Source organism: Nematolebias whitei, chromosome 7 (assembly GCF_014905685.2).
Source record: "Nematolebias whitei isolate Nwh7 chromosome 7, NemWhi1, whole genome shotgun sequence".
NCBI lineage: Eukaryota > Metazoa > Chordata > Actinopteri > Cyprinodontiformes > Rivulidae > Nematolebias > Nematolebias whitei.
Genome location: NC_056504.1, coordinates 37,018,525 through 37,045,597, shown reverse-complemented (window position 1 = coordinate 37,045,597; position 27,073 = coordinate 37,018,525). Strand labels below are relative to the sequence as shown.

Genomic DNA, 27,073 nt, shown 5'->3' with positions numbered 1-27,073 from the left:
CTGATTATGTTTTAGGGGACAGAAAGTGAAAGACTGTGAGTTGTTTAAAGGGCAGAACAATGTGTTAATTAAATGTCATGCACAGCAGTAAAAAGCGGTCATTTGAAGTTATTAAGAGAAAAAAACCATGTCTTTGGTTAGTCACTATGTATTTTTGATCATATAAAAAGAAAAGGATCATTTGAAAAGTGAGCAATGGTGTTTTTAAAGGAGCAGCATATCCATTTGCAGACTGACACCAAGTTTCTTCTTCTCACGGGGGTTTTTGTGAAAATAACCCAAAAAAACAAGGCTTTTTTTTTTTTTCTTGCTGTCATGGTTTCAGTTTGTTGTTGCTTTGAACTGTAACAACATGGATGTAAGGATATATGCAGACAACACTTGAACTCCAATAGTCCTTTTTAGCCATGATGAATCACTAATAAAAATAGTTAGTTTGTTTATTTTTATTAATATATTTATTCATTTATGCATTTTTGTGCCAATAAAGTTAAGACCACAAATGATTGCCCTCCACTATGCTGCTTGGGAAACCTCCAGTATCATGAACTAAATGTTGGGAATGCTGGTCTTTCTCTGCTGTCGTGGTGTTTGTGTTCCCAGGTAGTGGTAGCAACAACAGACATTATGGCATTCCTTTTCTTGATTACACTGTAACGTGTTTAGACATCTACAGCAGGGCAGGATTACAACATCAGACACAAACACGGGCCTATCTTCTCATCAGCACATTTAGAAATCATCAAAACACCACCATATCTCAGACCTCACCCGCTTGCACCACCCAGCACTGTCAACACACAAAGTTTCGGAGTGGTGTGGACGGTTTGGCTCTGAGTGAAAGCTGGAGCAAATGGACATGAGGTAAATAATAAAATGCAAGAGATGTGGGTGTCTGTGTTTCTCTGACTGCATGTTTGGAGTTATGTATGGCGCAGATAAGAGACGGGGATGTGAACGTGTGAAGATTAAAGAGCAGGATCGTATCAGCAGCAGGCTTAGCGTGTGTGTGGCTGTGAGTCGAGAGGAAAGTTTTAAATCTGGTCTTCAACAACAAACAGCCACATCCTGACGACCATCAAACAGAAAAAAGTGAAAAGAAGCTTGGGTGAATGACCACGGCCAGGTCCAGCATATTTCATCTGTTTTCTTCTATGTTTAACATTTCATTAACAAGTTTAAAGTTTTGTTTTTTTTAAGAGACACTAATTAAATGTACTCATGGAAAACTTTAAACTCCAACATAAAAGTTTATCCTGAACCACATCAAATGGGGCAGTATGCAAATATTTACTCCAGTAGTTTTCCAGATATATTGGTATGAAACTGAAATTCATGTACACAATTAATGTGAACAAAGCACTTTTTTGTGCATGCTTTAATCAACACATCTGAGTGTAAATATGTCCAAATTGTCAAACTTCTTCTTATTCAGCAAAGCTTTAGTTGTAATGTTGTTGTAATTTGAGCACTGAGAAGAACATGCAGCACATGAGGTACTACTTGCCGGGACAGAATCAGTAAATTTTTTAAAGTACAGCATAGTTCCATTTTTATATCAAGGACTTTATTAATTTGCATTCAATCAACAAATTTTACTCAAGATCATTATTAAATTTCTACTGTAAACTCCACACCCTGTCGACATAACTTTTACCAATGACATATTCACTTCTTCCCATTTTCTCTAAAATCAGATGTGATTATTTGCTAACAGGTGTGTAGCTGGGGTGTGGAAGTTACCCAAAGCAATAATATTTTTTTTATAAGCCTATTGATCTTAAGAAAAGCCCAAGGGACAAAATGTTGATTAATATGTTTTTTTTTTTTAAATTAAGATCTGAATCTACGATGCTCAGTTTTGTTTTAGCCTTCCAGCATTCATAAAGCTGGAGCGGTTTCATACCTGTGCTTTCTTATTAAAATGTTTTGGGGAGCGGCTTTGCAATCCTGAGGCTGCAGGTTCGAGCCCAGGTTGCATCAGGTAGCGCATCTGGCATTAAACCGTTGCCAAATCTTTCATGAGTGTTCTCTTTCTGTGGCAACAATAGCCGTGACTTCTTAAAAAGATTTCTGTGTGTAAAGGTTATTAAAATACACATTTCCCTTTTTTGTTTTAATGTTGTCATTGATGAGTTTTCTTCTCACATTACTACTAGGGCTTTAACAGACTTCTCGAGTAATCGACAGGTCGATTCCTAGGACATCTATCGAGTTTTTAAATTTCACGTTGAGTATTCGCAGTGACGTCATTGTGTCACGTGATCCTCACCGGGCTACTAGTAGAAGCTACCAAATGGATTCCTCCCAGCAGATGGACTGAGCGGAGCAGGTCCAGTCTTGGCAAACAGGTAGAAATGCATCAGTAGAATGTAAATATTTCACTAAAAATTAATCTTCTGGTTCAACTACCATAAGGAAACAGAAAATGAATCAACTTCCTGACTGTTTGGAGCTGTTGTGAACCGGTGTTACACCATATTCTGTGACCACCGTATATTGTGACCGTAGGGAGCGGTGTTGCGTGCACTGTTGCAGGTCACAGAATATGGTGCAACACCGGGTCCAATGACCAAACCAGAACCAGCTTCTCAGACCTTGTTTCACAAACTAAAAGCAAAAAGTATTAATCTCTAAACCTAATGCGCACCACAGCTGGTGGTGGTGCAGGGTGGTCATCCCCCCCACTGTTTTTAGTTTTGTTTTTGATGTGCTGCACGCTTCTTCACGTTTGCAGCTAAATAATAATAACTAACAGTTTAGTATTTCCTGTGAATTATTTGCAGTACGATAAATGATAGGAGCATAATACATGCTCCCAATGTTTTGTTGGTCTTTTTTGTTGTTGTAAATAATAAATGACGTTTTTTTGTGGTTTTATTTATTTATTTATTTTCATCTTGAGATCCTATGACGTCATCAACTACTCGAGTTCTACTTGAGTTTTATTATGTTAATATCGCGTTTAAAAATTATGTAGTCGTTCAACCCCTAATTATTATTGTATCTTGTGTAACAAATTAGCCAAATCCTGCAAATACTTTTCCTTTTATGTTTTTATGTCAACAAGAAAAGTCAGCAAAAAGGTTAGGCCAAGGTTCTTACACCTGCCCTTTGGAGCAACATGGACTTCAGTGACTTTAAAGAAAAGAAAAACTTTGGTGAACAATGACCAAACAACTATTTGTACAATCTGACAATAACAATAATAATCATAATCATAAATTGTAGTTTAACATTTTGAAAGTCTAAGCTTTAAGCAAACTATTACCAAAATACACTGAAAGTAACTGTAGAGCCGAAAATGAACATAAATTATATGAAAGATAAATGAAAAAACAGTCACTTTGTTGATATGTGCTGCTGATTATCCATGCTGCTGATCTCGTGCTGCTGATTTATTTCATGCTGCTGTGTTCATTCATATTCATCTGCTCACACAGACTCATGTTCGTGCTGCTGTTGTTCGGCGTATTTTTTTTGTACTGCTAGTGCTTAGCGTGTTTTTAATTTAACTTTTTTTTCTTAGTTCATATCTTAGATTTTATTACTGTTTTTCTTTACAAATTATACTTTTGTTGGATGTAACTGGGACCCTGTGCACACAATTTCGTTCCATCACATGTACCACATGTGGTGGAATGACAAATAAAGAAACTCGAACTTTTGACTTTGAAACTCAGTTGTTTATCCTTAACTGTTTCCTTCACCACCAGCTCTCCAGCTTCTTTATAAAAATGTTATTACTGGTTCTAATAGAAAAACTGTATAAAATGCAAGCATAAATCTCTACTCACTTTAAGAAAACCCTCATATGTGCTGGTTTTTAAACCAAAGCTGTTAATCTCATCATCAGTATAACTCAAACCACGTTAAAAGTTGTATTTGACAAAGAAAAATTTGGTCTTTTTCAGGATTTTTCTTCCTATTCTTCTATTGAAAGTGAACAAAGGAAAGAAAACCCCAAAAGAAAAAGTGATCTGATGCACGTTAACCCACAGCCCAACTGAGGGCGCTGATGCTGCTCACGGGCAGGGCCAAGATGAATGAATGCTCTCTAAAGTTGGGTGTAAATATGGAGCCCATGTTAATGGAGATGTGATTACTCAACTGTACAGTACGTGTGTGTGCTGAGATGTAGGATTTGTGCCCAAGCAAACACACGCCACACACTCGGCCCACCGAAGTTGATAGCTCTCCCTCAGTGGAGGAGTATAAGTTACAAGATGGAGAAATAATTTGATAATAAAATACCGCTAGTTGTGTATTCCTCAGTGACTCGCGCCAGATTCTACACTCTTGTGCCAGCAGGATATGTCTGTGTGGATGTACATCTGTGCATATTAGACATAGGAAGGAAAGTCAACTTAGTGAAAATGAAACAAAAATGTGAAACTATCAATCAGAGCCACGTTAGTTATATGTGCATACACCTACATTGTTCTTTGTTCATTCCTGAGAGGACCCTGAGTGGATCAAAGCTGCTGACGCCCCAGGCAGTGCCCTCCTGAGGGATCCAGCTGTCACATCCAGAATCAGAGATCAGCAGCGTCCGTCCTCCAGCTTTTTCGCCCTCGGTGGGGTCTGTCACAGCAAGTTAGCTCTTAGCCAGTGGCACTGATCAACAATCAGATTAGCTCCACAGATAAAAGCTGTGATGTCTGGCGGCAAGGACGTGAATGTTGAAAGGAAAAGTAGCTCAACAAAATATGCTGATAAATCTCTTTTTTTACCACTTCAAAAGAGAACTCTTATTTGTCATCTGATGGTGAAAGTTCTGACGGGGTGCAAACGCTTCAAGTTTCAGCACCTTTCAAAACTTTATATGAAAATCCAACAATGTTCAGTCAGGTCATATGGATGGTTTCTTTTTTGTTGAGACATTCCGTCCTTCATCCAAAGGACTTCATCAGTCTGAGGAGCCACAACAAATTCAATCCCACAAGCAGCACACTCACATAGTGGGCCAACCAGATGGATGGTGATAAGACGGTTTCTGGGATGGTTTCTGCTATGCGAGTGTGCTGCTTGTGGGACTGAGTTTGTTGTGGTGCCTCGGACTGATGAAGTCCTTTGGATGAAGGACGAAACGTCAACAAAAAAAAAAAAAACGTCCAGATGACCTGACTGAACTTTGTTGGATTTTTTTTACCTGGATCATTGAGCATGAATTTTGATGTTTATACAATTTTTTTTTTTACATAAATCTTATGTTGTTCTCCCAAATACTGTATTTACACAAAATAACCAGCAACTATGGACTCTGAACATAATTCACGCAGCACAATCATTTTTATCTTCACAACACTGAGAAAGCAAAATAATCCTGCATGAATGAACCAAGTTTTTGTAGGTTTTTTTTCTAATAGGAATAAACTACATTTTTTAAGCTTTCAAAGGAATTGAAAAAGTTGAACAGCAGAGAGTAAATACAACTTGTCCAAAACAGCTCCATTTTAAAAATATGTACCGTATTTTTCTGACTATAAGGCGCACCACATTACAAGGCGCTATATCAATGAACAGGTCTGTTTTCATGCATAAGGCGCACCGGATTATAAGGCGCATTAAACAAAACAAAACAGTCAGGAAAGTCAAACTTTATTCAACTCATTCACAATAACCACATTAAATCGGTTCAAGGTCAGTAAGTACAACCAGAATTAATGCATATATAATATACACATATAAAAAGGATTTTGCGCCTTATAGTCCGAAAAATACGGTAAATAAAAATGTTTCTATGCCACTTTAAATCAGGTTGTTTATCTGTTGAGGGGTTTTTTTTACAAATCACTGAATGGGACATTTTCAAACCAAGAATGCATGACATACATTGATAACAAATTTAAATTAGGCCATAGGCTGTATCAACGAGGTTTTCATACAGAAAGTGACTATTTTTTTTACATTATTTCAAACTAGAAAAAAGAAAAAGTAAAGCCTCCATATGTTCTGATGTAGTCTTGTCTTTAAGGGTCATGAGAACATGGCGTGACGGCTGTGAGAAACCACTCTGATGCTTTAAAAAAACCAAGTCAGGAAGCAAACGTTTAGACAGACTGACAATTGGCACAAAAATGTGAATATAAGCAAGATTATGTTTTCCAAATGTGCCATAATAAAACAGCACCGGTGGTAAAATTCCTTCGTCCAATTGCACTGACCATTAGTTGTGTGTGTGTGTAATGGGGGTGAGTGTGTGTTCAACCTTCAGTGTTTGCCAGCAGCCCACTCGTTGTAAATGTGCTGCCAGCTCTCACTTGGCAGCACTTTGAAACTCTTCTTTACCTCTGCAGCGGTCAACAGTGTCAACAGACCACATGTATACACTGAGCCCATGATTCACTGAGACTGCAGCATCTGTGTCTACGTGTGTGAGTGCACAGTATCATTCCTCTCATTTTAGGCTTTTTCACCAAAAATGCAACAATAAATTAAAATCTTTCACTCATTTTGTATCTTAGTAGCTTCATTTGTCTTTTGTATGTGTCGTCAATAAATATCAACTTGTTACTCTGTATTTTAAAAGAAAATCATGGAAATCTACATATTAAGGACATTCTAAACTGCATTAAGAACATTATAAAAGTGACATAATTTTCCAGAAATATATATATTTTTTTAATGTATAAGGTGAAGAACTTAAAAACTAATGTATTCCCTAAATGTACAAAGTTATGATTGGTTAATAACATAAGTTTTGCATCTCGAGCACATTCTTGTGAACCACATTTTCACAAAACTGCATCATTCTGGACAGGTCAGCCTACTGAATACAGAGAAAACTGATGTTACAGCTAACTCAACAATCTTTGATAAACATGCAAAAAAAAAAAACACACAAAAAGTGCTAGCATTCCTTGAAGGAATGCACCTGTTGCCTTTCATGCAAGAGTTTCAGCCTAAAATCTGTAGAAAAATGAGCTGTAGCCATTTGGATCAAACGTTGAAAACATTAGGAACAGTCTCATTTCAGGACTCTCAGCTACTATAACACGTAAGCGTTTTTGTGTTGGCAAATGTGGATCGGCAGTGACGGCCATCTGTGGGACTGACTCCACAAGTTAATCAGTTGTAGATGTCCAATGATTATGATCCAAAAGTTTCATAAAAATCTGTCTGCACTAAAGATATTTTGTTAATGCTGAAGTTTTAAGCAAATGTGTAAAACTTGAGGTAAGTGTTATGAATGACTCTCAGCTAAAACAACAAATGTTTGCACAATATACTGAATTATAGTCATTTCCATTTGGGTTGGCGCTAAAATATGTTGATTGTAGAGGAATAATGAATATTTCCTTAAAGTCTCGTTAAAATCAGTCCAGTTTTTCATGACATATTTTGGTCACACAGTTTTGTCATTCTATCTTTATGTGGACTTTGCATTGACTTCCATTCATGTTTCATTCATTTCTATAGCCCAACCCTGACCCTAAACCTAATCCATCGTCAATTCACACCTTAGTCCTAAACCTAACCCCTAACCCACCAATGACACTTGAACCTTTGTGACCTTAGACTGGGCTTTGGTCCCCACAAAGAGGAGCTGGTCCTCACATTGTACTATGTGTTAAAAAAATGGTCCTCACAAAGCAACATAGACAAGCTCACACACACACAAAGACAAAGGGTATAATCCTCCACCTTCACATATCAAAGGACAAAAAATAAAAAACTGTTCAACATCAAAGGTGTTGCATGAGTGACTGTGCAGAAATCATCCATAACAGATGTTTTAATGATGTGTTTGTGTGTCTGCACTGTTTGCTCCTTCTCACCGCTGCCTTTTTGCACCTTGCCCTAATATCTCTTTACACGTTTTATTGGAGGAAGTCTGAAGCTCACACCCCTTCCTCTTCCTACACACACACACAACTTTCTCTATCCCTGCCCTCCCACCACCTTTCTGTCTGCTCCCTCTCAGCTCAGATCATATATAAGAGCGCACCAGGAGCGCTCGCACAAAAAATGCTCCAGCTCACACACACTGACAGACTCGCTGAGCGTGCATCGAATGGAGCAGAACAGTCCTGCAAAGAAGTGAAGCAGCAAAAAATTTTAAAAATATCACCTTTTTATTTCCTTTGCTGTCAAAGGTTTCAATTCAGGACGTAAAAACAGTATAACTATGGAAATCAAGAAGTGGAGATAGTAGAGACCAGAAGTTCTTCTGAAGGATGATGTTCTCCTGTTGATGGGATCTTCTTTGTGACTTGGATTTCTGCTTCAAATTCGTTGTTGAAGCTGTTTGTTTGAATGAAGTGTGCAGAAAACATGTCAAACGGGCGTTTCAGTCACCTGCTGAGTGGAGTCTGGCTGTTCTGGCAAGGTGAGTCCAGATTTAAACGAGTGCAACTTCAGACTGAAAAGATGAGGCTGCATGTTGCAGAGAACATATTTGTTTAGCATCCTAAATGTGCCATTTAAAAATGAGTTTTACCTTTGAAGTGTTTACAGAAATATCACGTACTAGTCTAGAATATGTTCCACCACCTACATCTTAGGTGCTGCTGTTCGGTGTAGTTTTTGTGCTACTAGTGCTTAGCGTATTTTTAGTTTAACCTTTTTTTTTTTAGTTCATATCTTAGATCTGTTACTGTTTTCCTTTACTATTTATACTTTTATTGGATGTAACTGGGACCCTGTGTACACAATTTCGTTCCACCACATGCAACACATGTATGACAAATAAAGAAACTTTAACTTCGACTTACTTTGAGGGTCTGATTTGAAACGCTCCGGCACATTTTATTTTTGAAAGATTTTCCAGAATGAACCCAAAGAGAGAAACGCTCTCTCGTCACAAGCTGAAAACTTGGGGATTATTTAGCTTAGAGAACACATGGCAGGAGCAAGTGACAAAAATGAAGCAATTACGGCAGACAAATTGATAGTCACGGGGAAGTCATTATGTAATTTTTCACAATCCAAATTGCGCACAAATAGTTCAACATGTGAACACACCTGAAATATAAAAACATACAACTCGTGCTAACATTAGACGCATGAATAGCCCGTCTGTATCGCCCTCTCCCCCTGTGTCTTCAAAGCCCAGTTAAATCCGAGGCCACAGGTGGAGTCTTGACTGGTGCCTTCAAACAATAGCTCCCTGGGAGCAGGGAAGCGTGGCCCTGGAACTAATGTTGCCATTATGTTAATGGTTAAAATAACAGAAGACGGCCATTACTGACACAGCTCCAGGCTGCTGTGGAGCTGTGTCCGGCCGCCGCAGACTCCATCATGAAAGCCCCCAAAACGTCAGGGAAAGTTAGTGTGATGGGCGGCTGGAGGCAGACAGGAGGAAGCATCTGTCCGGTTCTGATCAACATTCCTCCATCCTTTGCTCTGGTGTTGGACTGGTTTTTGTGAACTGGTTTTGTGTCACATATCAGTTGGCTAAGGAGACAGGTGAGTTTAGGTCACTGGCTTCAAGCAGATAATTCAAGCAGAACAGTTTCAATTAACTGGATATCAGATATCAGTGTGTGCTTTTTGGCGGGTGGTAATTTCTGCTCCTTGTTTTAAGCTGATTTTAAAAAAAGTGATACTTCAGAAAATCAAACCCTTTTTTGAGTTTAGCTTTCAGTGAGGGCTCTGAAAATGATTAGTGTGACAGATCTAATATTTTGTGACTGAGCTTTTACTGTGAAGCTAATCTAAATGAAGATTTCATCTCACTTTGATCTTGTTTAAATTAAACTTTAGCTTGATTCTTGGTCCAACTGCAATCTGCTGCACTGTTTCATAAATGAAGGTAAATCCAACAGCTCCAAAACGCCGGTGGACCATCAACTTCTCCTGTCCATTATCTACAACTTAATGTCAGATGCTGTTAGGCTTGAAAATAAACTCTTGTCACGGTGCAAACGCTGGCGTTTGAGTTAGAGACAAAATTCTTGAGAAAACGATGAAGTGACTGGCTGTGTTGGCTCTGAGGGGGCAGCGGGACGGAGTCTGCGTGTTGTTTTATTGTGAGCTCTCTAACCACAGTGGAACTGGTGGCAGAGTCCTCTGTGCAAACCCCTGCAGACCTCTTGTGTAAATAAACGAGGCGGCTGGATTAGTCAGATTATGCTGTGATGAAAAGACAACAGTAGTTGTCCTCGTGCCGCCCTCGGGACAAGAGGGATACTGCTGATCTGGAGGGGCCACGATGAAAATGCTGGGGTTAATCAGGGCAGCAAGTTGTGGAGATCAGGGTTAGAATAACACAACGGACTTTAGGTTCTTTAGATCATCCTGACCTTCAGCTGACTGTGACAACAAAGGTGGAGAAGATGGAATGAAAGATGTAACATTTATCTTGCATTAGGTTCTTTCTAGTTGGACAATAACAGCCACAGGCTCAAACTTGAAAAAAAAACTTTTAATGTCTAAGTGTTTACATCTTTAAATCTTGACATGCCTCTTTGTTACTGACTGTAAATTTGATTCTCATCAATGAAGTCCACAGAATTAAACTGTGTAGGAAAGAGAGGAATTTCACTGCCGTTTGTGTTTTATCGGTTTTAACACAACTTCTGCCCAAAGCACAACACTGAGGAGGCACCATTTTTATTTCCTAGTTAGCTTAATTTAATTTTTAAGCATACATAAACATTGTATTTTCACAAAATATTTTAGAAATTTCATTTCGGAAAAGTAAAAGTACAAACAGATACATCTATTCTTAGAATTTCTGAGCCTGGTATTCACTGTAAAACGCAACGTAATTGTGAAAAAGTTGTTTTCTCACCAAATTTTGCTGTGCTTTGCAAGGTTAAACATAATCTTTTGTTTCCAAATCAAAATCTTTGAAAACATTTGATTAAGTAAATTAAAAAAAATTATAATTTGTCTCTTGTCAGTCTTGAACTTGTGGTTGCAAAATAAATATCCCACAGTCAGTAATCTGGCGACAGCGATCATCTCTGACAGCAACAAAGCTCTCTGCAGGATGCTTATTTAATCAAGATTTTTTTTGTGCGTCTTCAGGAAAATTACATTTTCTTCAGATTTATTTATTTACACAGTTGTGGAAATAATTATGTGTACCACAACCGTCTCAAAGCAGAAAGTATGCAGCTTCAAGAATGGAGAAAACAACATTTTGACCTTTGTCAGGATTGACTCCAGTCCATCGTCCATCCTCACATTATTTCATCTCAACATCCAGTTTACTTTGTAGTGTTTTAATCTCAAAACTCAAGCTGGTCAGATATGACTTTTAAAATGACATTTAACACTTCTTCCCAAGTGTGTTGGCTGCATACAATAAAATAAATCAAAGACATATATCTCAAAAGCATTCCAGGAAACATCTGTTACCAGTTAATCAGTTTTAGACGTGCATCCAATGATTACTGTTTGAGACTTTCATAAAAGCTGCCCTATGATTCATGAGGTATTTTGCTAACAGACACACATGCAACACGCACATGGGCAATAAACATAATCACCCACCTTCCCCTCTTGGAGGCAGGCAGTAAAAAACAGACGTTTCTTCTTCTGAAATGACTCTTTGTGCTGGACGTTGTGATGATAAGAGCGCAGCAGACAGTTCTTTATTTTAAAATGTCATAAACCTGAATGTTTTGAGGTATTGACTCGTAACACCCATCCACGGTCTGGAGGAGAGCTCAGAGAGTTGGAGAGCAGAAAAAAAAGAGGCAGCTGTGAATAATGAGCAGCACTCAGCTAAAAATGTTGAATAAGTGGGATCTCTGGGCTACTGTTGCATTTAATTCCTCTGTTGAGAAATACACACACATCCACCTCACTAATCTTGCCATTCCAATGCACGAAGACGCCTCACTCCTCCCACATCCCCCCATTACCCCCCGAACTAACTTCGTTCACCTCATCAGCGACTGACAGGCACCGAGGAAGAGAAAGAAAAGAAACAAAAACAGAAAAAAAGAAGGAAAGAATCTGTCATTTATCCAGGGGGAATGAGGCGTAGAAATCTTGGCTTTTTCATCAGGAGAACAGAGGGATAACCAAAAGAAAGGGGGAGAGAAGCCAGGAGGACATTTTATGGACAGTTAGGAAGGTTTTGCATCTCTGAGGCAACAAAAAGATGAGAAAACTACATGAATGTTGTGAAAAACATGAACATTAAGACCTTCTCACTTAAAAAGCAACATTTTCTTTGACGCAAACAAAATATGTCACCTACCGTTCCACCTTCAGCTGTTTTTGTAATGTTCAGTTCGTCAGGACGTTACAGTTATGACTTATGGTATTTGCTCCTTTCACACTTTTTCCTTCTATGAAAGGCATGGAAATCATTTCAAATCCCAAAAAACTCAGAGCTCCTTGAAATCCACATCAAAATACCCACTTCATTTAACTTCTAGCTACTGTGTTGCTTGTTTTAGCTTTAACATACTCTGCTGTTATGCTAGTTTTAGCTTTTAGTTACCGTTTTACAAATTGTGGCTTCTATGCACAGTTTTGCTAATTTTAGCAGTTATCTGTTGTTCTACTATTTTAGGCTAGTTTTAGTTGCTTTAGGCAGACTAGTTTTCAGCTAAAGAACGGATAGATTTAACTTTCAGCTACTGTCTTGCTAGTTAGCCTTTGGTTACTATTTTGATATTTTTTAGCTTTTAGCTACTACAGTACTGGTTTAAGTTTTACATACTGCTCTGCTGGGCTCACTTTTTAGTTTTTAGCTACTGTTTTGCTTGTTTTTATTTTAGTTAACGTCTCACGTCCACATTTTATTACATTCAATGCACGCATGTTATACAGTCCAGAAAAATGAAAGAACCCGTTTAATTGATGAATATATCTCAGGATATGTCATACTACATCTGGTTTGAAAATTTTGTTTCTTGCTACTGTTTTCTTAATTTTAGATTTAGTTGTTCTACTGGTTTCAGATTTTAGCAGGTGTTTAACTCACTTTAGGTACTGATCTGATCATTTTAGCTTTTCACTACTGACCTACAAACTTTTAGGAATTGTTTTGATAATTCTAGATTTTAGTTTTTATGTGGTTAATTTTAGATTTTAGCCTTTGTTTGACTCATTTTAGCGGTTTTCTGATAGTTTTAACTTTATTAGTTCAGTTTAATTTACTAAATTTAGCTGTCGTTCAGTTTTCAACATCACTGCATTTTAGCTGAAAATGCACATTTTTCTGGTTTGTCTTTTGAAAGCCTCAAACAGAAGCAGCTGTCAGACAGTCAAAACCCTCTCTCTAATAAATTGAGTGTGTGGCTGACTGACTCATATCAAGCATTTGAATCCCTGGAAGCCGTGAACCAGAAGTCCCTGGATTTGGTTCTTGTTTTTTTCAGGATGGCTCCAAATACAGATGCACATAAAGCTGTGTTTGACTGTGGCGCAGCGAGAGAGGAGAGCTAAGCTGAGGCTGACCGTAATCACAAATACAAACAAACAAACAGAGGCGCTTTCTAAATGCAGTCCCTTTTACAGTAAATCAATGTGTGCAGTGTGGTTTTGTAAACCGGCGCTCGTACATGTGTGTGTTTGTTTGTGTGTAGAAGATGAATGAATTTAGGAGCTTGAAAACAGGTAATCAGTCAGATGAGGTGAAGGCCAGAAGCTGCAGCAGTGTTGCTGATGACAGACTGACCATCCAGACCACACACAGCTGCTGGCTGCAGCACTGACCCCTGCTGGAAGAACCGGGACATTACAGGAGTTAAGTCATCAGAGAAACTGAGACGTTTATTTTCTAAACATAACGTCCCAGTGGCTTTTAAACCCCAAAATACATTACGGCAAAGACTGGTTCATCCCAAAGATCCAGTCCCCCGGCACAAACAGAATAATATTGTGTATGCTGTTCAGTGTCAGGAGGGCTGTGATCAGTCTTACATCGGGGAAACTAAACAGCCACTGGCCAAAAGGATGGCACATCACAGAAGATCAACACCATCAGGCCAGGACTCTGCGGTCTACACTCATCTCCAGGCCAGCGGTCACTCTTTCAGGGATGAAGATGTTCACATCCTGGATAGAGAGGAATGATGGTTTGAGAAAGGAGTAAAGGAGGCCATCTTTGTCAAAAGAAATGGTCCATCATTAAACAGAGGTGGAGGCCTCCGGGTTCAACTGTCCCCCTCTTACAATGCTGTGATTGCTAGTATCACTCAGCCCCCTGTGAATAGTAAACAGCCATCAGTGTGCTAATGATCCATCATTAGGCTGATGGTCCTTCTTGATCATGTGAGCAGCTGGTTTTGGTTGTCAGCAGCAAACTGGTTGATCCACTATGAGAAGGTGCTATTTATAAGACTAAGCTGAATACAGCACCTCAGACTGAGGAAGTCTTTCGGATGAAAGACGAAACGTTTCTACATTTTTTTTTTTCTTTTGAATGTCCAGAGGACCAGATTTAACTTATTTTTAGATTTTTCTACCTGGATAATTGAGCATGCGTCAGGATATTTTGGATCAAGTCAAATTTATTTATAAAACACATTTAAAAACAGAAGTTGGTACCAAAGTGCTTAACAAAAAAAAACAAAAAAATGGTGGTACTTTAAAGAAAAAACAAAAATTTATTTAATGCATCAAAAGAAAATCCATCCATCCATCCATCCATTTTCTTTACCCGCTTATTCCATTTTGGGTCACGGGGGTCACTGGTGCCCATGTCCAGCTATCACTGTGTGAGGGGCGGGGTACACCCTGGACGGGTCGCAAGTCCATCACAGGGCCACATAGAGACAAACGAGACAAACAACCATTCACACTTTCACTCACACCTAGGGACAATTTAGAGTTACCAATCAGCCTATCAGCCTAACATGCATGTTTTTGGTCTGTGGGAGGAAACCGGAGTACGCGGAGAAAACCCACACATGCACGGAGAGAACATGTAAACTCTACTCAGAAAGGCCCCTGGACCGGGGTTTGAACCAAGGACCTGCTCGCTGAGAGGCAGCAGCTCTACCAGTTGCGCCACCGTGCTGCCCCAAAAGAAAATCATCAAACACAAAACAATAAAACATTGGGGGAGTGGTGGCGCAGAGGTTAGAGAAAGTGGGACTGTCATCGGAAGATCGTCGGTTCAAGCCCCGGTATCGACAACATAAAAAATGTGGGTGGGGTAGGCGAAGCACCCACACCTGCCCCCACCCTCATTCACCCCATTCTGGGCCCATGAGCAAGGCCCTTAACCCCCATCTGCTCCCTAAACAGGTCTCTCTTGAAAATTAGTTCTCGTGGCTCAATGAGACTACTTGTATAAATAAAGGGTAAATGAAAAAAAAAGAAACAATTGAAACAAATCACACTGGGTCAAAAGTCACTGAAAACAGATGTGCTTTTTAAAAGCAATTTAAAAACAGGAAGTGAAGTGGCCTGTCTAATGTTAGGGGGAAGATTGTTCCAAAGTTTGGGCCTGCGACTGAAAAAGCCCAATCTCTTCTGAGCTTCAACATGGTTTTAGGTAGAACCAAAAGCAGCTGGTCAGATGATCTCAGTGCCCGAGAAGGAACATATGGAGGAAGTAGGTCAGAAAGATATGAGGGTCAAGGCCATTTAGGCACTTAAAGGTTAACAATAAATGTTTAAAATCTATTCTGGTGTACAGGGAGCCTGTGAAGGGAGGATAAAACTGGTAAAATACGCAAACCTATGAATTCCTATTGGACAAGCTGGACATGTGAAAGGGAGATCTGACTGACCCAAACATTAAGCGCCTTACAGTAATCAAGTCTGGTTGTAATGAAGGCATGGAGTATTTTTTTCCAAGGTTAGGTCTAGTCAACACGGACTTAAGCTTAGCATGCCTTAACTGGAAGAAGCTTTTCTGTAGAACAGAGTCAATCTGTTTTTATTAAACTGAAAATCAGAGTCTAAAACCATCTCAAGATTTGTGATGGACTGCTTAAGGGTTTACAGGAACAGAGACAGGAGTGGAGGGCTAAACACAATGACTTCACTTTTCTGATCGTTAAAACTTAAAAAAAATTGAAACCATCCGTGCCTTAATGTCATCAAGCCATTTTAACTGTGGGTGAATGGTGCAAGAACTATTAGGTTTGAAGGGCAAATAAATCTGACAATCATCAGCATAACAATGAAAAGAAAGACCATGTTTCCTCAGAATAGACCCCAAAGGGAGCAAATACAGTGAAAACAGAAGGGGTCCAAGAATTGAGCCCTGTGGAACCCTACAGGGAAGAGGCGCTGAAGCAGATAATAAATTACCAACCTTAACACAAAAGCTCCTGTCACTCAGGTAAGAACAGAACTACGCTAATGTAGCACCTGTAATCCCAACCCAGTTTTCTAATCACAATATAAGGATATTGTGGTCAATAAAAGCAGCAGTAAGGTCCAGGAGCACAAGGATCACAAACTGGCCAGAGTCATTTGTTAATAAAATATTGTTACAAACCTTTAATAAAGCTGTACTAATGCATGCTCAATAATCCAAGTAGAAAAATCTAAAAAGGTTAAGTCAGGTCATCTGAACAGATTCTTCTTTCTTGAATCTTTAACGTTTCGTCTTTCATCCTAAAGACTTCCTCAGTCTGAAACTTTGCAAGAAACTCGGTCCTTTATGTAGTCCTATTCTGGCAGCCAGAAACAGGTGTTCATATGTAAAAGGAGGACCATCAACCTAACAATAGATCATTAGAGCCTCAACAATGTCTTCAACAAAAAATAATCCATCCAGATGACCTGACTTAACCTTGTGAGACCTTAATAAAGCTGTATCAATGCTGTGTAATTGTTCGAAACCAGATTGAACAATCTAAAAAATTCCATTCTCATTCAAAATCACATTTATAGGAGGACAGCTCTGTGGCTTCATCTCTGCTGGCAGGATGGAGTTCACTCTCTGCAGTGTTGTTCAGCTGTTCTTCATAACAAACATGACGTTGAAGTACTGACGTACTGAAGTAGTACTGAAGTAGTACTGAAGAAATCTTTCAGATGAAAGACAAAACGCTGCTACAATTTTAGTTTTTTGAATCCATGCAGGACATACTTTTTTTAGATTTTTCTATCTGGATTATTGAGCATGCAGGATGTTTAAGCTACTTGTGTCTTTTTTATTATTATATTTGCTTTTGTTATAAGTTAAGTTGGTGATTATGGTCTAGGCTTCTTTAACCTTCACCATAGGATGAGGAAAATGCATGTTTTTATGTGTGCAAATCCAAAGGTGTTGTTTTTTACTGAATAATTTTGTGTTTGCATGGGTGCGAATTTATGTATTTTTCAAATTGCGATTGTTCTTGTGGAAAAACACGTTGGGTTTTTATGCAGATAATATTTTGAACAAATAACGTTTCATTTTATTTAAAATGCAGAATAAAAGTTAAACACTCACTTTCCTGTCATGCAAAACAAAAGAAAAGCAACATTTCTTTGTCAAAAGCTGTCACCAAATATTTCACTTTAAAAAAAAAAAAAGTCGCAAGTTTAGATTTACAAATTAAATTTCTCTTTGTATATTTTTTAATGGTTTTAATAAGTGTGATTGTTGTTTTAGTGTTGATTGAAATTAACAATTCATTAATGCACAAATATTTTCATTACTTGTAACCTTTAATGATCTTTAATACTTTTATTTTATTTTTGCAAATAGGAAAAAACGATTAAAACCATTATTTAAAAAACTGCAACATTTAAACAATATTCTCAGACTAAAATAACAATAATAGCACTTTTTAACATTTCACACAGAAGTTAAAAAAATCACAGCGATCAAACAACTTAATGAAAATGTTGACGTTAATTCATAGATCTTATTGTCTAAAATATTTGTAATTATCTTTAATAACGGATGCACATAATGTAATAAATGGTTGTTACATGTTACAACATACTAAGTAAATAAGGTTATAAAATTTATGACTTTCAGTAAATAATTGTTAATTTCTGTGAATTTTACAGTGGAAAATCATCAAAAACATCTTTGGTCTGTGCAGTGAGTTGTATAATATGCAAATTCACAATAATTCAGAGTATCTATTTAACATTTCTCAAAACAAATATGATTTCCCCAAAATATTCCCGTTTGTCATAAAACCTGAGCGCACACATTCTGTTTCACTCTGATGGAGACTTTTACAGCAGAAGACGATTAAATCTCCTTTTTGAAAGATGCACTGAGCCCAGTTTTGTGACAGGGAGGCACAGTCTGCATGAGTGGGAAATTTCAGAGCCCTTGTGGAAAAATACATCAATGGGAGCCACTGACGGTTAAAGCAAATGACATGTGACTGCAAGTGTAGGAGGTGAATCAAACAGAATCGTCCTCCAGTGCCTCCAAATTGAGAGAGTCGTTGGAAATGATGTGGATTGCACCATCACTCGTGGTTGGAATAATTTTATTTATTTATTTTTAATGAAAGAAGCCTTAAAACCCCATGATGAGTAATTTTGTGCGACTGAGCTCTGCCTTTATGAGTAAATGCAGCCATATGCCCGTCTGGCAGCAGAATGGAAAAGAGAAATAAAGTGAATGACAAGCGACCGCCAGAAAATTGTCAAGATGTAATTTGGCTAAAACGTTCTATAAATGGCAATTAAAAAAAAAAAAAAAAAAACTCCATACCATATTTTGTGGATCTTGTTTCCGTGTAACATTAGGTGTGCGTTAAAGAGTATAAAATGCAGAAATTACATTACAAGGCATTACAGATCAGAAGTTTCGTCCTTCATCCAAAGGACTTCATCAGTCCGAGGAGCAACAACAAACTCAGTCCCACTAGCAGCACACTCACATAGTGGGCTAACCAGTTCGATGGTGATGAGATGGTTTGTGGGGCTCGCCCTCTCCCCCGTCGACTCCTCTGAGGCAGCCAAAGTGGTTCACATCATCAACGTTCATGCTCAATAATCCACATCCATCCAATAATAAGTTTTAAACCACTTTGGCTATGGCTGCTTAAGAGGAGTCGACAGGGGAGAGGGCGGGCCCCAGAAACCATCTTATTACCATCAAACTTGTTGGTCCACTATGGGAGTGTGCTGCTAGTGGGACTGAGTGCGTTGTGGCTCCTCGGGCTGATGAAGTCTTTTGGATGAAGGACGAAACATAAAATGAAAATGTCCAGATGATCCGACTGAACTTTGTTGGATTTTTTTACCTAGATTATTGAGCATGAACTTTGACATTAGAGATTAATTACTCCTGACTGGTGTTTCTCCACTGGAGGCAAAAATAATTGATTTGTTTTATTTATTTATTTCTGACTTGATGCACTCATTAAGACAAACACACCAGCTCGTAAAGGAAACTGTGAAGCTTTTAAAAGTCCATGGTGTCAAAAAAGTAAAGATTTTTATGAAGCAACTGACAAATTTCTGGGCAGAAAACAAACCAGGCTCAGTTCCCTGACGATCACAGTTTAAACAACTCAGTCTGTGTGTGTGAGGGAGGGGGGGTCAGGTGGACAGGCGCTGGGAGACGACTCGTTTGCACATGTGTCTGCGGTTGCGGTCAGCATGTGTGGTGCATTCTCAGAGTGTAAGGAAATTTGACATTAACAAGGTTATAATAAATGCTGATCAGTCAGCCTCCATCTTGGAGACTTTTGTTGTTGTTGTTTTTTTTACAGAAAAATCAGCTGCACATAATTTCCTCTCAGAAGACTTCATTTTCATTAAATTTCATCTGCTTGACCACAAGAGAACAAAACTGATGTGTGGGATGATGATTCAAGACCAACTGGACATGAGGTGTTTTAATGTGGCAGAAAGGAGAGGATTAGAGTTGTAAACTTAACTAAAGTTTAACATTATAAAATCAGAATAATAAAAAACAAGCTTAAGGAAATAAAAAAATAAAAAAAACTTCTGGGGTCAATTTCATTCAAAATGGCCACCACAGCCAACTGTTCTTAGAAAACACAAAAATGTCATAACTCGGTCAGTTACAGGTATTAAGCTAAAATTGGATGTGTTAGTAGCTGAGAGTCATCTGCTTTCAGTTGGGTTATTGGTGTGTGTGTGGGGGGGGGGAGACTAGAGCCTAGAGAAGTTGGGTCTGTGATTGGAAGGTTGCCGGTTCAACTCCCTGTACTGACAACATCAAAATGTGTGTGGGAAAGGTGAAACACCCACACCTGCCTCCACCCTCATTTGCCCCACTCTGGGCCCTTGAGCAAGGCCCTTAACCCCCACCATCTCCTCCCCCAGGCACCCAGCTAGATGGCAGCTCTCTGCTCCACACAGAGGGCCGTGGTGGCTCGGTGATCTGTGGTTGCATCTGGCCAGGGCCGGCCCAAGGCATAAGCAAGCGGCTGCTTAGGGTCCCGGGGCCACTAGGGGGCCCCATAAGTGGAATTTATTTTATTTTTTATTTTTTTATAATTATTAATATTTTAAGTTCAGCTTTTGCAAATTGTTGCATACATTTACATAGTTTTAAGAACAAATTATTCAACTTTACATTTATTTTTTAAACCATTTTATGTGGTTTCAAGTAATTGTTCATATACTTTAAGTACTGTATTTCCTTGATATTTTATTTTTTATTTTATTTTGTCTGTTTTTGCACAATTGAATTTATTTTTATGCATCAAACTTATTTTATCTGTTGTTTGTTGTTGATTTTCACTACAAATTATTTTGAACATTACTGCTGCAGTTCTTTGGAATCAGAGATAATAAACCAGATGACACTGTTCCTGTAAAATGCATTGCATACTGGTGGGGTTTTTTTTGTGTGTGTTTTTTTTGTTACTTTTAGTACCAGATGATATATGCATATAGGATAATGTAAACAGGGCTGAGTTGCAATTAATTTATGTTAGGTGGGCGTATGATCTGATCAACTGACTGTTGATTGTAGTAATCCATTATTATTATTAGCAGAAATAGAGGACCCCAAACCAAATTTTGCTTAGGGCCCCATGGAGGCTTGAGCCGGCACTGCATCTGACATAAAAACAGTTGCCAAATCTTGGGGTGCATTCACACCAGCCCTGTTTAGTCCACTTTAATCGAACTCTAGTCCATTTACCTAGAAAGTCCAGTTCGTTTGGGGAGGTGTGAATGCACAATCGAACACGGATGCGGCCCAAAAAGGTGAACTCTGGTCCATCTGAAAACCTAGGTCTCAGTCCGGTTGAAGTAAACTCAGGCTTATTTCGAATGCAGTGTGAATGCAAGCAGACCGGAGACCGCTCCAAAAGCAGGAAGTGGACCACAGCGCAGGGCAAACAAACGTGCATTTCTCTTACCTCATACAGAGCCGTCAGCTGCCATTTGTGAAAAACAACATTCTCCGTGGTCTTCTGCCTCATCTTTCACTCATGCTGAGTCCATTGTTAGAAAATGTTTGTTTGGCACATGAGCCGCAGACAAAACAAAAATCCTAAAACCGCTCAAATTTGACACCACTCCATTTTTTAATTATTATTATTTACAGCAGAAGAAGAAGTGTCTTCTTCAGAGGTTTTTGTGTTGTTTCCTTCAGTAAGTCGTTGTGCAGCGCCACCACAGGCGAGCGGGAGAACAAGATGGCTCGACTGCAGTGTGAATGCGAACCGTCCATCCATCCATCCATTATCTTTACCCGCTTATTCCATTTTGGGTCACGGGGGTCGCTGGTGCCCATGTCCAGCAATCACTGTGCGAGGGGCGGGGTACACCCTGGACGGGTCGCAAGTCCATCACAGGGCCACATAGAGACAAATGAGACAAACAACCATTCACTCTCTCACTCACACCTAGGGACAATTTAGAGTTACCAATCAGCCTAACATGCATGTTTTTGGACTGTGGGAGGAAACCGGAGCACCCGGAGAAAACCCACGCATGCACAGAGAGAACATGCAAACTCCACCCAGAAAGGCCCCTGGACCAGGGTTTGAACCAAGGACCTGCTCGCTGAGAGGCAGCAGCTCTACCAGTTGCGCCACCGTGCTGCCCTGAATGTGAACCGCACCAGCTGAAATGTAGACAAATGTTATGAATATTGGTCCCCAATCTAACTGAGTCTACTGGACTATCAGGTTTGAAAACACCTTGCTGTGACGACCCCCTGAGGAAGGGAGCAGCCGAAACAAAACAAAAAAAGGTAGCAGAGAGTCATCTACAGATTATAGAGCAATATCATTTATTTTATTTTATTTTTTTTTATGATTATAGAGCAATATCTAACCAACTGTGCAAGATCTGTTCCTGAAACTTTGCCAAAAACTTTAGAGTCAACTTTGTCCATCAAACGATTCCATGAACCATGGACACATTTTAATGAAACCTGCAGATCTTAATCAGTAAAGTTCATCTACAACTGATTAACTTTTAGAGTCAACGCAATTCAAGATGGCCACCAAAGCTATTCAAATTAGCTAACACAAAACAGACTGTGCAGTAACCAATTTACACATGCTGAGTTATTGTTTGTGGAAGAAGTTGAAATGTCCTCAACACAAACACACACAAAAGCATTTACAAGGTGTGACCAGAACTGCTATAAGTCCATCCCTTTAAATTATAAGATCTAAATTGAACTCTGTGACACAAAAGACAGCAGGTGATGTGTGTTCCTTCAAGTAATGCTACTTATTTAATTTAAGGAGGTGAAACTGAAGCAGTATACTTTTCATCAACACACATACACACAAAAAAAAAAAAAAACACACACACACGTGATGTTTTTATGTCGCAATCATGAGCATAAATTCACAGAGAAACTTCTTGCTGTGCTTCAGCTGAAACCAGACCGCAGCCTCGGCAGTGGTGTGTCGACAGCACACGCGTTTCTTAAAAAATAAATCCAGTTACGATTAATGACAGACAGGCTGCAGACCTGCACATGTAAGATTCATAACTGTTAAATGATGAAAAATGCTTTTAGGTGGATTACCTGTCAGCTTTTGGGAAAAGTCAAGCGAGGACATTCATCATTATGAGCGTTTTTGTTTTAAATTATATTATCAACAGATGTGTTTGGCTCTGCCGGCCTGCTGCTGTCAGTGACCCTCTGTTTGTTCAATATCAGAGCTGGAAAGACACATATATACAGAAAGCACGCACAGGAACTTCCACACACTTCCTGCCTCTGAGGAAACCCAAAAAACTAGAGCTTTGTGCTGCAGCTGCAGGCCCCCACAACTCCTCGCTGAAGGAGTTGGATCCTTTGAATTCACACCATGCATTGATTCTACAGCTCCAACTCTTATTTATTACGTGAAAAATGGGACAAATTTACAGCTCAGGATCAGATTTTACTCACACAGAATCATGTTTAGTTGTAAGTGGAACAAAACTGTAAATATTTTACTTCATTTTGCGATGATGGAGGTGGATATGCATCTGCAGACACACATCTGGAATGTTAATGTGCATATCTGGAGACTGTTGTTATTGACCTCAGTTCTCCCTGACTGTCCTTTCTCTTGTGCAGCTGTAACTGTGGTTGGAGCAGCGAGTAAACTTTGGGAGGTGCCCACAGGTCCTTTCTCTTCTTCCTCCAATGTGAGTGAGAGCCTGCAGTGGGAGCGCTGCCACTATCATCACCTAAAGGACAGAGTGAGAATCACAGCAGACATCCCCCCCAGACTGGATGGAACCTGGGTGTCCACAAGGTACATACAGGGCCAGCCGAAAAATTTCATAATGCCACTTTTATTATGATATGTTTCAACTTTATTTGCAAAGATGAATAAACAAATAAATGAATAAATAAACTGAGATGAAAAAGTTTGTGTCTGTGCACCCAGATCTATTTCTCCCCCAGTGGAACCACAGTAACTGATGTGACCATTTGTTAAATAACTGCACGTACATAAACATGTTGCATAATTAATTGAAAATCTTCACAGATGCAAATCGGCTTTGGTTCTCCTGATTAACAGAACCTGACTGGGATCTTTCAGCTTGTTGCTTTGGTTTGTGGGGCACAGCTTTACGATTCGGTTCAAGTGGTTTTCATTAAGAAAGCAAGCTTGTGTCTTCAGATAAGCCAGGGTTTTATTTAAAAATAAATAAATAAAACTAAAGAAGATTCACAGAATTAAAACTGAAAAAAATATATAACTAATAACAATAATAATAATAATAATTAAATCTTGGTAAGATTCAATTCAGTTTATTTATATAGCACCAAGTCACAACAGATGTCGTCTCAGGGCACTGAACAGAAATATTCATATATAAAAATAATAATTTAACATTATTTATCTGAGGAGCAGACTGCTTTGAGTTTAACTCCATCACAGAACTCTTATCTTGAGCAAGCTTGAAGGCGACAGTGGGAAGGAAAAACTCCTTCATGAGGAAGAAACCTTTAGCAGAACCAGGCTCAGGACAAGCGGCCATCTGCTTCGACTGGCTGGGTTTGAGAGGGCAGGAAGGAGGAACAGATACACAATGGCAGGTCAAGAATCCATGCTAAGATAGAAATAGTATCAAATGAAAACTATTCAATTTTAACAAATCATTTAAGGAAATGAGGTCAATTGTCCTCCAATAGTCTAAGCTTAAGACAGCATAACAAGTCAACCCCAATTATAGGATTTATCAAAAATGAAAGTCTTAAGCCCAGTCTTAAAACTGGAAGAGGGCGAGGTTCTCCAATCAGAGAATTAGAGGAAGGTGTGTACAGTTTATTTATTTACTGAAGGTTTACTGTGCAAGATGCTGAACTCCACGGAGCTCCTGAAAATATTTGTATTACTCATGTGAAACACTTTAAGGCGCTGTAAGTGTGGCGAACACTTACACTTTTTAACAATGTCATATAAACTAAAATAGACACAAAAAGACTTTTGTGACATGGTAAATGACAACAAAAAGACAATTCTGGCCACTCAGCGGCGCAAACATTCACAAGACAAAGCATTACAAAAAGATAAAAATGAATGACACATGGCTGGATAATAACTATGAGCAAAAACAATTAAAAATAAAACATATATTCGGGTGTAAAAAGACAACAAAAGACTTCCGAAGGATGACATTCATACAAACGTGCTGGTTTGTAAAATCCACAATGGAGACATAAAATGGCTGCATATAATAAAACCATGGTTTACTTTTTCTTTTACTCTGATTATTTTGGCACACTTTTTTTTATTTATAAGTTAATATATTAAATTGATTGTTGTGTTAAATGTGATGAAATGGTTTTGCTCAGAAAGACTTGATAAGATTTGAGACTTTATATAAGACAAGTTTGAAATCTCTCTTTCTGTCATTAGATGTGAGGTCCGGCCCGGTCCAGAGTTCCTCACCCGCTCCTACACCTTTCACCCCCACCGTCACTTCCAGGTGCTGCAACATTACTACGCTGACAGCGACTGTGGAGACCCAGCCTATTCCCTGATGATCAGAGGCAAAATCCGTTTGAGTCAGGCCTCCTGGATCACCCGCGGGGGCACCGAGGCTGAACACCACCTCAGCAAAGTGGGCATCGTGGTCCACAGCCCTGCAGCCAAGATGAGGCTGTCCTCCAGGCTGCCTTCTGCCTGCGTGAGTCTGAGCCTGGGCCGTGTTGTGCCGGGGAAGCTGTATGAGCTGCACAACACCCGAGCAGGCAGGGCATGCCTGTCAGCGATGGGTTTCTCCATGATGGAGATGGGTCTGGTACGAGTGGAGACACAGCACCACAGCCACGGAGCGAAGGTCCAGGAGCTGTTCCTGGGAGACATTCACACAGACTGGACCCAGAGAAGCCAGCACAGACCCACAGGGTACCAGCAGCCACTGCAGAGCGCCATGGTGAGATTTGCAGATGATCAGACCGTGTTTGTGTTTGAAAATTCAAAGCAGTGGAAAAGTTAGGTCAAACGTGTATTTACAATCATCAGAAACATTTAAAAAAATAATTTAAACATCCCATGTCAAAAAGCACATCATTAGCTTCCATCTCATTTATTTTGCAGCATCACATCCACCCCTGTCCGGTGTGCGCTCTGGTGTACCGCTCCACGGAGCAGCGTCCCCCTGTGTTGCCCTGCAGCCCTGCGGTTCCTCTGTCCTTGGCTGGTCACTGGGTCAGCCAGCACTGTGAAACCCGTCCCAACATACTTTTCCTCACACGTGACTTCACCTTTGAGCCCAGCCAGCACGCCTGGGAAGGCATCTACAAGCACTACTCCGACTCCGCCTGCTCGCAGCCCACTTTCACCCTGAGAGCGCTGGGCCACTACGCCCAGGAGAACCCCTCCTCCAAAATCCCAGGAGCTTTTGAGTTTGTCTTCAAGGTGACCCAGGTAAGAGTCACAGCCATGGACAAGTCAACTGTCAAGCTGCTGAACAGCACAAAACGAGGGAAGTGTGGTTTGACAGGAGGGTGGGAGGTCGGGGTGGAAAAAGACTTGACCCCAACAGACGGGTGCACCGTGCTGGGCATCAAACTGCCACACAAGGAATACGAGCTCTTCAAGATGGAGCTTGACCCCAGGAAACACCCACTGCTGTTCACTGGAGAGAGACCAACTGATGGGTCTAGTCCTGACCGCCCACTGCGGAGGCCCAACTCCTTTCAGAGTCCCATGGTGCTTTGCAGCGGAGGAGAAACACAACCCTCCTACTCAATGCACAACAGCAAGCAAGTGCAGCTAGCCAGCGGGTCAGAGAGGGTAGCACAGGCGGCGTTACTGCTGTTTGGATCTGCACTCTGCAGCTGGTTTGGAGTTCATTAGAAACCTTGTTCACAGCTTTAAACCATCTAATGGCTTACATCTGAGAAAACTAAAAAGAAAAGAGACTTTTAAGGGAACAGAATTATTTTTTTATTCCAGGCTTTCAGATGTGACTGGTGGGATCACTGTACTGATTCGCCTTCACTCCGTTTCATCAACAACCATCACTAGAGACCTTTAGTTTATTGCAAAGCTTCCAGTAATCACATTCAAAGTTGTCTGGATTCAGGTCAGACATAAATCTGTTAGTTTCATCTCTTATTGTTCTCTCAAAACTGTTTTCAAAACAAAATGTCACAGTTTACATGTAGATCAGTGATTCACACATCGAAACATAAGCTCGTTTCATCTAAATGCATCATAACTAATGCACTTTGTACATATATTTTAATCAACATATTCTAAACGAATGAGAGCGAATACAGAACATGTGAACGGCTGCACTGGTCTGTGGTGTGGACGTTCATCGTGCTCTTCTAAAACTTGCGCAT

At 39.6% G+C, this 27,073-nt stretch overlaps 2 protein-coding genes across 3 annotated transcripts in view; one reads left to right on the top strand and one right to left on the bottom strand.

Annotated features, from left to right (window-relative positions):
- LOC119411874 (nuclear receptor coactivator 5) overlaps positions 1-27,073 on the bottom strand; it is a 615,997-nt gene that overhangs the window by 432,949 nt on the left and 155,975 nt on the right. The gene's annotated exons all lie outside the window — the stretch shown is intronic.
- On the top strand, positions 8,215-26,747 carry apcdd1l (adenomatosis polyposis coli down-regulated 1-like). Its single transcript, XM_037678828.1, has 4 exons — positions 8,215-8,332; positions 23,342-23,522; positions 25,137-25,656; positions 25,821-26,747. The coding sequence occupies exons 1-4, from the start codon at positions 8,260-8,262 to the stop codon at positions 26,580-26,582; spliced, it is 1,536 nt and encodes a 511-aa protein (XP_037534756.1). The 5' UTR covers positions 8,215-8,259; the 3' UTR covers positions 26,583-26,747.